Source organism: Acromyrmex echinatior, chromosome 7, assembly GCF_024713525.1.
Source record: "Acromyrmex echinatior isolate Ae372 chromosome 7, ASM2471352v2, whole genome shotgun sequence".
Classification (NCBI taxonomy): domain Eukaryota; kingdom Metazoa; phylum Arthropoda; class Insecta; order Hymenoptera; family Formicidae; genus Acromyrmex; species Acromyrmex echinatior.
The window spans coordinates 1738922-1753866 of record NC_141858.1 but is presented as its reverse complement, the minus strand read 5'-3'; the positions used below and the strand labels follow the sequence as shown (position 1 = coordinate 1753866).

The window sequence follows — 14945 nt, the reverse complement described above, 5'->3', positions numbered from 1 at the left end:
TCTTTCTTTGGTTCTTCCAATACTGTTTGTATTTTTGCATTATTTTACTTTATTTCTCGCTATTCTTGTTGTTTGGCGAACAATTCCCGTATTAGAATTAACTTTTCTTAGTGACGCCTTTCTTTTGCCGCTTCTTTCTTTTCCCAGTATTCCATTCTTTTATCAACAGAACTTGATTTCGACTTTTTTTGTCTTTGGCAATGAGCTTTCAGTAGAATGAGTAAGCACTATCATTACGGATTTCTTCCAACATTCTTGTATTCAGTTTAGGATATTTAACGCTCCTCCCACTTCGCAACTCCTCGGGCTCAATATCATCCCAATGAGCAATTTTATTTAATTCTTTGAATGGTATAGTCTGTCTAGAGCTGCCTGATTTAGAGTTGTTCTCAACTGTTTTTTTGGGGGGGAGGGATAGTTTTATACCGATTTTCAACTTGAAAAGGAGTTTTTGATACCAATATGTTCAACATCGTCATCATATATTTTGAAATTAGCGCCCACATCAATTTTTTAAATTTTTTCATGGGACCAATATTCCACATATATGTTTTGTATTTGTAAAAAAAAAACGATATTGCTAAATTGCTTCAATAATCTGAAAATCATATTGTTTAATGATTAATATACAATAGTCTACATTATAGCACTAGTAAATCTATTAATAGGTATTACAATTAATGTAAAAACCTTGTAAAGTGTTAAAGATAAAAATCTTTTTTGTTATACTTTTTATATATTTATTTATTATATATATTTAATTTAATATATTTATACGTATTCTATTATACCTATTAGATTTATTTTATTTGCTAATAATATAATTATATTTATTAAAATATCTCATTCTTTATTTCGTATCATATTAATTTTTTGCTAGAATATAACGAAGTATTTATAAGTTCTTATAGTACATTGTGCTGGTATAGTGCTATGAATAGTCGTAAATGCTTTATCAAAATATATTTACCGATATTCTTTTCTTTTTTTATTGTATTCCTGCGAGTGATTCATTCTGATCGTACTCCTGTTCGAAGGATTAAAACATGGTAGTGCTTCATTTTCTTTATTAAACTCTGATAGCTGATCTTGACTGCTGCAATTATCACTGTGGATATTCGCGTGGAATATCAACTGTTCTCTGTAATACAAAATATATTGACATTCTTATGCAGTCATATACAGTAAGTCAAATAAGAATGTGGTCGACCAGTGTGGTGTTGCATCATTTCATGTTATTAGCCTTGAGATAGATTTCGTACGATATATCTAAACCTTTCTGCTTCAATTTTTCTCGTCTTTGACGCAGTGTTAAGCCAGGAAACCGCGAAAACAGATTCACTATTTTTTTATCGTCTTTTTTGTCCACTTTGCATATCGAGCCACGTTCCGGTAAAACATCGACATTTTTTGCCACATTATCGCACCCACTTCTGTACGAATGATTTTGACTTTTTCATATATTTAGCAGCCACTAATTGTGATATTTTTAAGTAAGTGCATAGGAACATAGCTTCATAGCTGATGCGTATTTGATACTCATGGCGCTTAATGTGATTCTCTTAAGAAAGTTTAATGAATCTTCCTTGATAGTGCATCAAGGACAAAGGCCTTCTATGGATTCGTGATAAATTTAGGGCGATATTTTTTATTAGCTTTGAATAAGGTCGACCACGACCTTACTTGACATACTGTATATCTTTCTTTAATTTTTTTTTCTGTTGTATACAGCAAAAAAAACTGACGTATTTAAACTTTGTAGAATTCTAATTCTTTAAAAGAGTGATAAGAGAGAGAGAGAGAGAGAGAGAGAGAGAGAGAGAGAGAGAGAGAGAGAAAGAGAGAGAAAAGGATTGCAAATTAATTAACAGATATGTAAGAAACTGAAAAGATTCCGTTCACTTTAAAGAAAGCTTATTCATTTTTTAAAAATAAATTTATAAAATAAAATAATAATTATTGTGTAAAATAAACTTTGCTCTTAAGTTCTTAATATGCTGAAAACCAGAAGATAGATTGTTATACTATAAATGCATCTTACATAATTCAAAATTCTACTTACTCATCTTCAAGTATTCGAGATATTTTTTGAATTTTCTGATTTTGGCTTCCACTTAGGACAAACATTCCATTTTTAATCAGAAGTTTCATATATGCTGTAGATATCATTGTCTGAAATTAATTCGCATAGGAATCAGCTAATGTTCTTTTATATATATTTTTGAAATAAACTGTGTTTTATACTAAACTTAATTTCTGCGGCTTATATTTATTAGATGACGCTGGTTGTAAGTGTAATTTACTTTGACATCTGAAGCTGACTACATTTTAGAGGTTAGACATTTGTCAATAAAATTCAGTGCAAAAAGATTTAAGCGAACAGTATCATTTTCTTTATCATTAAACATGGAACGATAAGTTATTTTTTCGACATGTGCTGCTTCATTATTTGATTTGAAAAAAAACTGCAGCTGCAACTCATAAATTGCTTGTCGAAGCTTATGACAATTTGCTTTATCAGAAAGAATATGCCAAGAATGATTTCAATGATTTAAGAGTGGTGATTATGATGTGAATGATAAATAACGCTCAAATCAGCCAAAAAAGTTTGAAGACACCGAATTGCAAGCATTAATAAAAGAAAACCCAGCTCAAATTCTTTCCAAAAATTGTCGGCAGCATTAAATGTTACTCCGATGGATGTTTTCAAATGTCTACAATGGGAAAGATTCAAAAGGATGGAAAATGATTATCACACGAATTAATCGAAAATGCCATTGCAAATCGCTTAAACATTTCTATTTCTCTGCTCGCCAATCAGAAAAAACAAAGTTTTTTGTAGCGCATTGTGACTGGCAATGAAAAGTGGATCTATTTTAATAATTCCAAATGCAAAAAGTTATGGGTGACTAATCATCAACATCTACATCAAAGCGAAATATCCATGGTCACAAAGCAATCTTCTGCATTTAGTGGGATATACAAGGCATCATTTACTACGAGCTACTCAAACTGAATGAAAGTATCATGGGAGTAGTATAACAATGACGATCTTTCTGGGTCACAGATACAGTCATCTGAGCTGCCACCAGGCGGCGCTAGCGTCGCAGTTGAGAGGAGGGGAGGGGCTAAGCAAGGGGGATTACGTAACAAGGTGAGGCGAGGGGGATGACGTTACAAAACGTGACGTCTCTAGGCGAGAAGGATTATGTAACAGGGTGAAGAAGGGGGATGACGTAACAGAATGTGATGTCACTAGACGAGAGGGATGACGTCACAGAACGGAGGGGGAGGTGGATGACGTCACAAAAGGTGATGTCGCTAGGAAAAGAGATGACGTCACAGTAGTTAACGTCGCGGGGATGGCGGTGTGGGGGACGAAGATGTCCTGGGTGCGGGAAATTACGTAGCCGGAAATTACGTAGCGGAGGTAGTCGTCCGCATCGCAGTAAAGACGTGGCGCGGGATGAATGACCGCCGAGCGTAGTCTGCCGACCCCCGCCGCCGCCTGCGGACGCGGTCCGTCCAGTGATGCGAATTCCGGGCCGCTTGCAGCACGCGATTAGCGCCACCGTTCGGCAGCCTGGCGCAACCGGTAGCAATGCAAGCATGTCCCGTGTCCGTGTGACTTCGTTAGTTAGAAGCGTGCCGACTATTATCGTTCTGTCCTTTTTGCACTACGTTCTTATTGCTTGCCTTGTCGGCACACTGAGAACGAGAGAGAACATTGTTTCACTCAAGCGAGCGTCGAGCAACCGAAATATGCTTTCTCGGCCTCTCGGCTCTCGACGTCAGGCGTGTATCAGGAGACATGGAGGCATGGGAACATTCTAAATAACATAAGTTTTAATAAATTGTAATAAATTGTAATATACCCCTCCCAGAATATTATAAATCGTGTCAAAACGCAATAATTGACAGGAGATTAATTGTTTATGATTTTCCATTCGTATTATGTACTACGGTCATAAATTCGATCCGCAAGAAATTGGAGTGGTCGAGCGCGTAAGTTGTGAGATCGGAAATAAGTACTATAATTAGTAGTAAACATATGTATTAGATCAAGTATATTTTCATATAATTTTTGAAATTATTGCTCGTATGTGTAATTTTGAAGCAATAGTTGTAGGGAAAACCCGATTCGCTTTTCAATAGGCAAATAAAAAATTATTTTAAAATTACACAACATATGAAGGCTTTCAATTGTACACTACAAAATTATATTGGTATCACCTTTATTTATATTATTAATAATCTCGTTTTCAAAATTTTGTTCATTAACAGAATTTTAAATGCGGATGTGATGGTTAGAAAGAAACATTTTATACAAAATATTGATCGACACAAAGCGTATTTGTCATAAACGCAACATCATTAAACATGTTTTTTTTAACAATAGAAGTCAAAACGTGGTTAAACTTAAACAATGTGATTGAAAAGACATACACCACGAGCGCAAGATGTTAGTAGCGAAATATTTATATTTTAATAGATTACCATAGAATAAAAACAATACAATAAAATAGACCTCATATATCAGGCTATCTTCAGTATTACAAAATTAATGTGTGTTATAACTTTCATACATGTTGAAAACACCTAATTTCGAATAAATTTTATTCACGTTATAATAATGAGATAAAATATTTTTCACGCTCAATTACAATTATATTTTCGAAGAGCTTGACGCTCAGATTATAAATTTTTTTAGTCCATAAAATCATGTCAAATACTCCAGATGTCAATTGTCGTTTTTTTGTCACAACAGTTAGTCGAACTTATTGAAACACATAATTTCCAGATTCTATTAAATGTGAAATTTATTGATAATATTAATAGCGCTTCAATTAAAAAAATTAATATAACTGTGATATATATATATATATATAAATTATAATACCTGTGTTAACAATAAGTTCAGTTATGGAATCCAAGATTTGGAAAACTATATTGAACTGCTCAAGAGTCGAAAACAAAATATCTAACTCTAATCATGAAAGACGGTTTATATACAATTTTGTTTATTTATGAAGATTATTTCTGACGTTAGTCTCTTTTGAAAGAATGATTCTATATCTAATATCTGAATATCATCCCAATTAAATTTATGACAATATTCAAATTGATGTTGTGAGACCACATTGTGAGCGCTATTTAATTTTTTAATGTTAGTTTTATGTTTATTTATTCCAGCTTTAACTTTCCTTTTAGTTTGGTCCACGTAAGAGAGATGTTTTTTTTATATGAATCTTTCATCGATTAAATCGAACACCATACATGTCGAATCATTATTTTTCCTACAATTTTTGATTTTAAGGTACACGAATAATTGCACTTATTATATATAAATATAACAAGAAAATATATTGACCTTATACAGATGATTAATTAAACTACTTGTATCACGAAAATATATTAAGAGGAAAAAAGGAAAAAAGGGATTTTCGCGTGAGACTACCAGCGTACTGTCCGCGCATTTTATTTACTCAGCCACATCGATTAAATGAGTTTGACGTTTACTAGTGCAATATAGAATCCACACGATGAACGCTCTCGTGTTTTCGTATTCTTAAGAATCTCGAGTTTTCGATGCAACGTACGATATTATTATCATAATAATCACTCTCCTTCTCTACTTTCCTATACATTTTAAACATTAATCGGAATAAAGTGAGATGTATTAGATATTATTATAGTGCATACTTCTACGAATTACGCAACATTCAAATTTGTGAATGTGAAAGTATCCACTCTCGGCCAATATGTACGTCTTTTAATTTAAGATGTTATGTTATAATGAAATTAATTGTGACACTTTTAATTATACCATAACTTATAAAGTAAATTATTTTAAAAATATTGTAGTTTCATCTTATTTATTTTAAATAACGTACATATTGTTGCTCAACGGAAACCACGAGAAGGTGGTGGTCTCTTCCATCAGGAGGGAAATGTAAAAAATTGTCATTAAAAATAAATATAAAATTTATAAATAAATTGCGGTGTTGCGCGCGCGCGCGCGCGCGCGCGTGTGTGTGTGTGTGTGTGTGTGTGTGTGTGTGTGTGGAAGCAAAAACGAAACATTTTTTTAGCAACAATATGTACGTTATTTAAATAAGATGAAACTACAATATTTTTAAAATAATTTACTTTATAAGTTATGGTATAATTAAAAGTGTTACAATTAATTTCATTATAACATAACATCTTAAATTAAAAGACGTACATATTGGCTGAGAGTGGATACTTTCACATTCACAAATTTGAATGTTGCGTAATTCGTAGAAGTATGCACTATAATAATATCTAATACATCTCACTTTATTCCGATTAATGTTTAAAATGTATAGGAAAGTAGAGAAGGAGAGTAATTATTTTGATAATAATATCGCACGTTGCATCGAAAACTCGAGATTCTTAAGAATACGAAAACACGAGAGCGTTCATCGTGTGGATTCTATATTGCACTAGTAAACGTCAAACTCATTTAATCGATGTGGCTAAGTAAATAAAATGCGCGGACAGTACGCTGGTAGTCTCACGCGAAAATCCCTTTTTTCCTTTTTTCCTCTTAATATATTTTCGTGATACAAGTAGTTTAATTAATCATCTGTATAAGGTCAATATATTTTCTTGTTATATTTATATATAATAAGTGCAATTATTCGTGTACCTTAAAATCAAAAATTGTAGGAAAAATAATGATTCGACATGTATGGTGTTCGATTTAATCGATGAAAGATTCATATAAAAAAAACATCTCTCTTACGTGGACCAAACTAAAAGGAAAGTTAAAGCTGGAATAAATAAACATAAAACTAACATTAAAAAATTAAATAGCGCTCACAATGTGGTCTCACAACATCAATTTGAATATTGTCATAAATTTAATTGGGATGATATTCAGATATTAGATATAGAATCATTCTTTCAAAAGAGACTAACGTCAGAAATAATCTTCATAAATAAACAAAATTGTATATAAACCGTCTTTCATGATTAGAGTTAGATATTTTGTTTTCGACTCTTGAGCAGTTCAATATAGTTTTCCAAATCTTGGATTCCATAACTGAACTTATTGTTAACACAGGTATTATAATTTATATATATATATATATATATCACAGTTATATTAATTTTTTTAATTGAAGCGCTATTAATATTATCAATAAATTTCATATTTAATAGAATCTGGAAATTATGTGTTTCAATAAGTTCGACTAACTGTTGTGACAAAAAAACGACAATTGACATCTGGAGTATTTGACATGATTTTATGGACTAAAAAAATTTATAATCTGAGCGTCAAGCTCTTCGAAAATATAATTGTAATTGAGCGTGAAAAATATTTTATCTCATTATTATAACGTGAATAAAATTTATTCGAAATTAGGTGTTTTCAACATGTATGAAAGTTATAACACACATTAATTTTGTAATACTGAAGATAGCCTGATATATGAGGTCTATTTTATTGTATTGTTTTTATTCTATGGTAATCTATTAAAATATAAATATTTCGCTACTAACATCTTGCGCTCGTGGTGTATGTCTTTTCAATCACATTGTTTAAGTTTAACCACGTTTTGACTTCTATTGTTAAAAAAAACATGTTTAATGATGTTGCGTTTATGACAAATACGCTTTGTGTCGATCAATATTTTGTATAAAATGTTTCTTTCTAACCATCACATCCGCATTTAAAATTCTGTTAATGAACAAAATTTTGAAAACGAGATTATTAATAATATAAATAAAGGTGATACCAATATAATTTTGTAGTGTACAATTGAAAGCCTTCATATGTTGTGTAATTTTAAAATAATTTTTTATTTGCCTATTGAAAAGCGAATCGGGTTTTCCCTACAACTATTGCTTCAAAATTACACATACGAGCAATAATTTCAAAAATTATATGAAAATATACTTGATCTAATACATATGTTTACTACTAATTATAGTACTTATTTCCGATCTCACAACTTACGCGCTCGACCACTCCAATTTCTTGCGGATCGAATTTATGACCGTAGTACATAATACGAATGGAAAATCATAAACAATTAATCTCCTGTCAATTATCGCGTTTTGACACGATTTATAATATTCTGGGAGGGGTATATTACAATTTATTACAATTTATTAAAACTTATGTTATTTAGAATGTTCCCATGCCTCCATGTCTCCTGATACACGCCTGACGTCGAGAGCCGAGAGGCCGAGAAAGCATATTTCGGTTGCTCGACGCTCGCTTGAGTGAAACAATGTTCTCTCTCGTTCTCAGTGTGCCGACAAGGCAAGCAATAAGAACGTAGTGCAAAAAGGACAGAGCGATAATAGTCGGCACGCTTCTAACTAACGAAGTCACACGGACACGGGACATGCTTGCATTGCTACCGGTTGCGCCAGGCTGCCGAACGGTGGCGCTAATCGCGTGCTGCAAGCGGCCCGGAATTCGCATCACTGGGTCCGTCGCCGGTCCCCATCGCACATACTATACATGTACAGGGTTGGCCATATTCGACGGAAAGATCTGGCAACACTGTAACTTTTGACAGAGATGTTAGATCGAGTTACGACGTAGCGCGTTTGAAGCGTCAGTCGAAGGAAATTTTTGCCATGGAGCAGTACACGCCACGCGAACGCTCTCAGATTGTTGAAATTTACATTCAACAAAACAAGTCAACTATTAAAACTCAACGTGCATGGAGAAAAATAAATAAAGTGAAAAGTGCGCCTTCCGCGAACACATTGTATCGTTTGTATGAAAGATTTTCAACTGGTGAGGCACTTATTAATCCCAAGCGTCCAACTAAAATGCGACCAAGGCGATCGGATGATAATATCGCACTCGTACAGGCCAGTGTTCAGAGGTCTCCAACAACATCTCAAACACGTCGATCTGAGCAGTTGGGCATAAAACGAACCACTTTACGTCGCATATTGCATTATGATTTGCATTTGTTCCCATACAAAATTCAACTGACGCAAAAAACTGTTACCTGTCGTTCACCAGATTTAACGGCTCCAGACTTCTTTTTGTGGGGCTATTTGAAATCAAAGGTTTATGTCAACAAGCCAAGGACCCTAGACGAACTTAAGGCCAACATCCGACAGGAAATAGCCGCCATATCGGCCGAAACATTGGTCAAAACGATGGAAAACGCTGCAAAATGGGCACTACTCGCCATGCAGGCTCAAGGCGATCATTTAAGAGATATCATATTCAAAAAATGATGTACATAAATATCCTTGGACCTTATTAAATGATTTTTAAAATGAACAGCAAAAAATGTGTTTTTTTCCCATGATTGAAAAAAAAAACATCTTTCCGTCGAATATGGCCAACCCTGTATACTTATCATCTCTCAAGTGTCGCCATCTTTTTCTTACGTAATCTCTCCCTCAGCGTTTATGCGATTATTCATGCAGAAATATTTTTTATTCTGTCGAATTATGTTATTATTTTAAAGAGCGCGATGATACGGTTGCTCGCGATGGTATCGCACGTGATGACGCGCACGTAATATGATGCCGCGAAGAAGGAACGAATGATTACAGACACAGAGATATTTTTATTTTAGATATTTATATATGCCATATTTACTATTTATACTTATCGTATTTCCTTCATTTCTGATACGGATAGCTTCCTAATCATTCCTGATACGGATCATTTTCATAATTGATTAGACCTAAAGATCAAAAATCTTAAATCTATCGCAGTAACATTATACGAGCGATGTAACATAATGCCGGTTAAAAGGAGGGATGGGAGAAAATGAATAAATATTAAGATAAGTTAATATATATATATATATATATATATATATATATATGTGTATATGAATATGTATTTTTTTTCTATATATATTTATGTACATATATCTTAATATTTATCTATCTATCTATCTATGTATATATATATATATATATGTGTGTGTGTGTGTGCTGGGACAGTTTTCAGTTATTTTGCTTTATATCGGGTGTCTTTTAGTTTGAATTTTTATTTTAATTTTATTTGAGGCTATATTAATTTTCTAAGGTTGTAGGATCAATATGTTTAGTCTTGGTTTTCATGTGAGTTATTAAAATTGATTATAGAACAATTATTTGAGATTGTTTATATACTGAAGTTTTGAAAATAAATAATTGTTGAATAGATTTCTTTACGTAGTAATTTTTAATATATTGAATTCTTTTAAATTTTTTCGATTTTAGTTTTTTGCCATTATCTTCTTGCAATTATCTATTTGAAATTTGAAGAAAATATTTTAAACGGAATTTTATCATAGAGATGTATTCATTGGTTTAGTCAAATCAAATGGGTGGAGATATTCCTAATTGTTTATAATAATGTACATTAATAATTATTATTCCAATATTTGTTATTTTGAATATGATAACTTTTAGGTAGTTGTGGGAGTTTGTTTATACTGATTTTAGGGATCTGATCTCGTAACTGTAAGTTTTATTACATTTTACAATGTTTATAGTAATATTATATTATATTTTTTTTATAGAATTCTGAGTTTACTAAATATTTGACGCGATTTCTTAAAGCTAAGTAGACATACGATTTTCAAGCTGGTGCACTCTGATGAACATAACATTACGTTGACAACATAATGTCGCTATAATAAATGGAATATTGCCATGATTACGAAAATATATAACTAATTAATGTAACACAAGATCTACAATAATACAATAGTTATACTTCTATTATTTTTATTTTCTTTTCCTCAAATCGAAGGAAGCTAAGTAACAATAAATGAAACAAGAAAAAAGAGAACAAGTTAATAAATGTATCCTTTAACGCATTGCATAACAATGTTAAAGACTAAAATATAATAATTTCTAAATATTGAACGTTAACCCAATGATATTGCTCACAGAAATGTATTATACCAACATATAAATTTATATAATACCCTTTTTCTATAACAATACATTTCTATAATCTTGAGAGATCTAAGTGAATAAATAATTACCAAGTAATAATAAAATAATCAAATATATTCATCAAATATATTCATTGAATCTTTTTCTCTTAAGGAATCAACATAGACGACACAAAGGAGGCGTTCTTATCTCTAAGGGGAAGTAATTATCCCGAAGGAATTTGTAACATAATCTAATCGCAAGCTTATAGAAGCCTCTTTCGAAAATCAAAATTTAGAATCTCTCAAACTTTATGAAAATGAATTTCACTTTTTTTATTGCAGTTGCGACAACAATTGAAAATTTACCATAGTTATAATTATTCTTAGTATATACGTATATATTATACATCTCCTGTTTAAACTTTATATTATATATATATATATATATATATATATATATATTGGGTGTAGGAAAAAGTTCGTGGCGTTTTTCCCATTAGATGACATTAAATGCTTGGCACTCGGTAACTATTAATCGCATCGACAACACTAGATGTGCGTTTAAAAAGTGACATTTCAACCTTTGTTTTGAGCCGAAAAAGATTGAAATGAAGTAGATCAAAAATTTTTTTATTTAAAAAATGGAAATAAATAAGGAAAAAATTCGCTACATTTTGCAGTATTACTACGATAAAGGCAAGAACGCTGCACAGACTTGTGAAAAAATTTGTGCTATTTACGGTGAAGATACTCTATCAAAATCAACAGCACGGAAATGGTTCGTTCGTTTTACTGGAAATTGTAAAAGATGAACTTCGCTCCGGTCAACCAATCATTGAAAAGTTCGATGAAATCATGGAAAAAGTCGAGCATGATAAGCATGTGAGCACTGTGGAAATTGCCAGGGAACTAGTCATCGACCACAAAACAGTTTTAAATCATTTACACAAAGTTGGATACAAAAAGAAGCTCGATGTTTGGGTTCCTCACGAGTTAAATGTTAAGAACATGATGGACCGAATTAATCTTTGCGATACGCAACTGAAACGGAATGAAATTGAGCCATTTCTGAAGAGAATGATAACTGGTGATGAAAAATGGATCACATACGGACAATCGAACTCGCAAAAGATTGTGGATAAAGGAAGGAGAGAAGGCATAAGCAATCGCAAAATCTGGATTGACGACGAAGAAGGTGATGTGTGTGATGGGATTGAAAGGGAATCGTTCACTATGAGCTGTTATCGTCCAATCAAATAATTAATTCCGAACTCTAATAATTAATTCTGAACAATTGGAGAGAATACAACAAGCAATTGAGAGGAAGCGGCCAGAATTAATCAATAAGAGGGGCGTCTTCCATCACGACAACGCTCGACTATACACATCTTTGATAACTCGACAAAAATTGCGAGAGCTTGGCTGGAAAGTATTAATGCATCCACCGTATAGTCCTGACATAGCATTAGACTATCATTTGTTTAGATCTCTGCAGAACTCTCTTAATGGTGTAAAGCTGGCTTCATTAGAGGCCTGTGAAAATCATTTGAAGCAGTTTTTCGACCAGAAACCACAGAAGTTCTATCGCGATGGGATTATGGCTCTGCTCCCAAAATGGTAAAATATTATTGAAAATAATGGAGCATATTTAGTTTAAATAAATTGATTTTAATACTCTAAGAAAAACATTTGAATTTTACTAAAAAATCGCCACGAACTTTTTCCCATATCCAATATATATACATATATCCCGTTTAAATACTTTATACACAGTTTAATTCTAATGTTCTAGCTTACTACAGTTTAATCTGTATAACACCTAAATATATTATTACTCTAATAAACAACGAAACTATTACCTAGCGGTGAATTAAGCGTGAATGGAAAAGCACATATATTCTAATTTAAGTAACGGATCTAATTTACCGCTTTACAAATTAAAGAAAGAAATTAGAAGGACAAAATATCAAAATCTAAAGTTGCAGAATAATTATTTTATTGTTCATATAGAAGAATAGACGCTCGATTAACTATCGCAGTACTTTCTTTGTCTTATCCGAGATTCGAAGACGGTAATTCGTCGTCGCGAAGCACAGTTATCTTCGAGCACTCGTCACGTTAAGACGTCCTATTCCACTGTCTCAGCAGCGTGGGCATTTTTTAATGCATCGATGACCTCTGTCATTACGAAAGTCCACGATGCACGCTACGCAATATCCTTCGCGAGAACCGGCGGCGGCTTTTATATTTAATATAGGATTATAATGTTGCGAGCCCTCGTAATATATTATATTTAAATGACACGTGGGTTCGCAACCTAGGAAGTAATGCGCAGTCGTACATCGAATTCTTGCCTCGACCAAAAGTACGAAAATTATATATCATAATTGCAATATTTTCGAAAGCAAGAATCCGTTGGAATTGCTCGATTTCGCGAATTTCACAATCTTCCTTGGAAATCATGATACCAGCGGATTTCGTTAATTCTTCGGCCAACTTACGCTGTAAGTGAAGAACGCTGGATTCCCATCTTTCTTGCAGTTCCCACCGCAGTTGCCCATGCTCTTGATATACACGTGCCACTACGAGTGAATGGGGAAAACACAAATTGTCTGTGTTATTTATTTGCAAAATCGAGTGTTTGGCTACATCTTCGCGAGTTAATCAATTAGATTGACGCCCACGACCAGCAAGTATTGAGACTTTGAAAACACGTAATGTAAAATTTTCTGCGATATTGAATCCTCCAGCACTTTGCGCCAGCGAACTTACGAGTTGCCATATGTTCTGTGAGTTAAGTCGCGTGCTAGACGAAACGATAGACCAGCCGGACCACGCGCTAAATCCTCTGGCTCGAACGATAATCCTACGTAATCATTCGGTTCGCACGAATGTAGTGCATACGTCCGAATTTCACGGAACGCGCTTTCTATCCAACGAACGATATCAGTACCTTCGGGTAGCGGACGTATCGTGAAAGTTGCCTCCCTCCCTAGTATCACAAAATTCCTAAATCGACGCGAGTTTTCCGATCTTAACTCAATAAAAGAGAAGTTATTTCTAATCTCCTGCTGATGATGGCCGGTGATTATTTTCCTCCTGATGATGATGTATCTGTTGCCGTTGCTGCTGCTGCCGATGTTCATCGTCGATGGAGTCCTCGAAATTTTGCGAGAATTCTTCTTCCAAGGGAGCGTTTTCTTCCCTTGCGATGTCGCGATGTAGAACCGCGGAGGTAGGATGATCGGCACCACCGCCAGTTTGTACTGTAAAATAAAATTAAACAAACTTTATTAATCTGATAACATCACTATATATACAATATTAAGTCAGAAACTTATACTACTAGTCGTAACATTACAACATGGCAAGACATCTGTTTACATGATCGTACGTGAGAGGATACTGTTTTTTCTTTTTTGTAAATTTTAATATTCCAACGACATAAGCAGAACAGGGGAGTACGAAATATCTGATAAAAATATCTACTTAAATATCTCGAGCAACAAACAAATTTAAAGCAAAAAATAAAAATATTATCACCTTCATTTTCAAGAGGTGCGTAATATGTGTTTTCTTCTTCTTCCTCTATTACCTCCTGAGTTACTTTTACCTCGTCACATATTTCCTCCTCCTTCTCCTCATCATCACCGTTATCATCAATGCTATCCTCAACATTTGCTTTGTTCTGCTCCTCATTATCAACAGCATTATCATCGGCATCATTATTATCATCATCGTCGACATCATCATTGACATTGTTATCATCAATGTTCTCATTATCCTCCTCCTCTCCCCTTCCTCCTCCTCCTCCTTCTCTTCTTCCTCTTCCTCCTCCTCCTTTTCCTTCTCCTCCTCCTCCTCCTCCTCCTCCTCTCCAGACTTCACATTTTCTTCCAGCGTTAGTTCCTCCCGCTCTTGTTCGATTTCCTGCGCTAAAAAGTAATTTTTGTCACTATTATTATTTTTGAACTCTGTATAAAACTAACTCTCTATAACTTATTTAACTCTCGACTAACTTATTTTTTTTAAAAACTTACACGTTATGGAAATGGTGAA

At 33.4% G+C, this 14945-nt stretch overlaps 1 protein-coding gene, 1 long non-coding RNA gene and 1 other non-coding gene across 3 annotated transcripts; 2 read left to right on the top strand and 1 right to left on the bottom strand.

The window, feature by feature from the left end:
• Nucleotides 1-59: 59 nt before the first annotated feature.
• Nucleotides 60-2169, bottom strand: LOC105147881 (uncharacterized). The gene is made up of 2 exons (XR_015545680.1): nucleotides 2063-2169; nucleotides 60-588 (listed from the first exon to the last, which is right to left on the bottom strand). It is a non-coding gene; the product is annotated as an uncharacterized LOC105147881 (transcript).
• A 4356-nt stretch (nucleotides 2170-6525) lies between these two features.
• LOC147908943 (uncharacterized) lies at nucleotides 6526-9293 on the top strand. Its single transcript, XR_015545584.1, has 2 exons — nucleotides 6526-8782; nucleotides 9017-9293. It is a non-coding gene; the product is annotated as an uncharacterized LOC147908943 (long non-coding RNA).
• A 2201-nt stretch (nucleotides 9294-11494) lies between these two features.
• Nucleotides 11495-12507, top strand: LOC147908942 (histone-lysine N-methyltransferase SETMAR-like). Its single transcript, XM_087407814.1, has 3 exons — nucleotides 11495-11499; nucleotides 11567-12086; nucleotides 12187-12507. The coding sequence occupies exons 1-3, from the start codon at nucleotides 11495-11497 to the stop codon at nucleotides 12505-12507; spliced, it is 846 nt and encodes a 281-aa protein (XP_087263940.1).
• Nucleotides 12508-14945: the final 2438 nt, after the last annotated feature.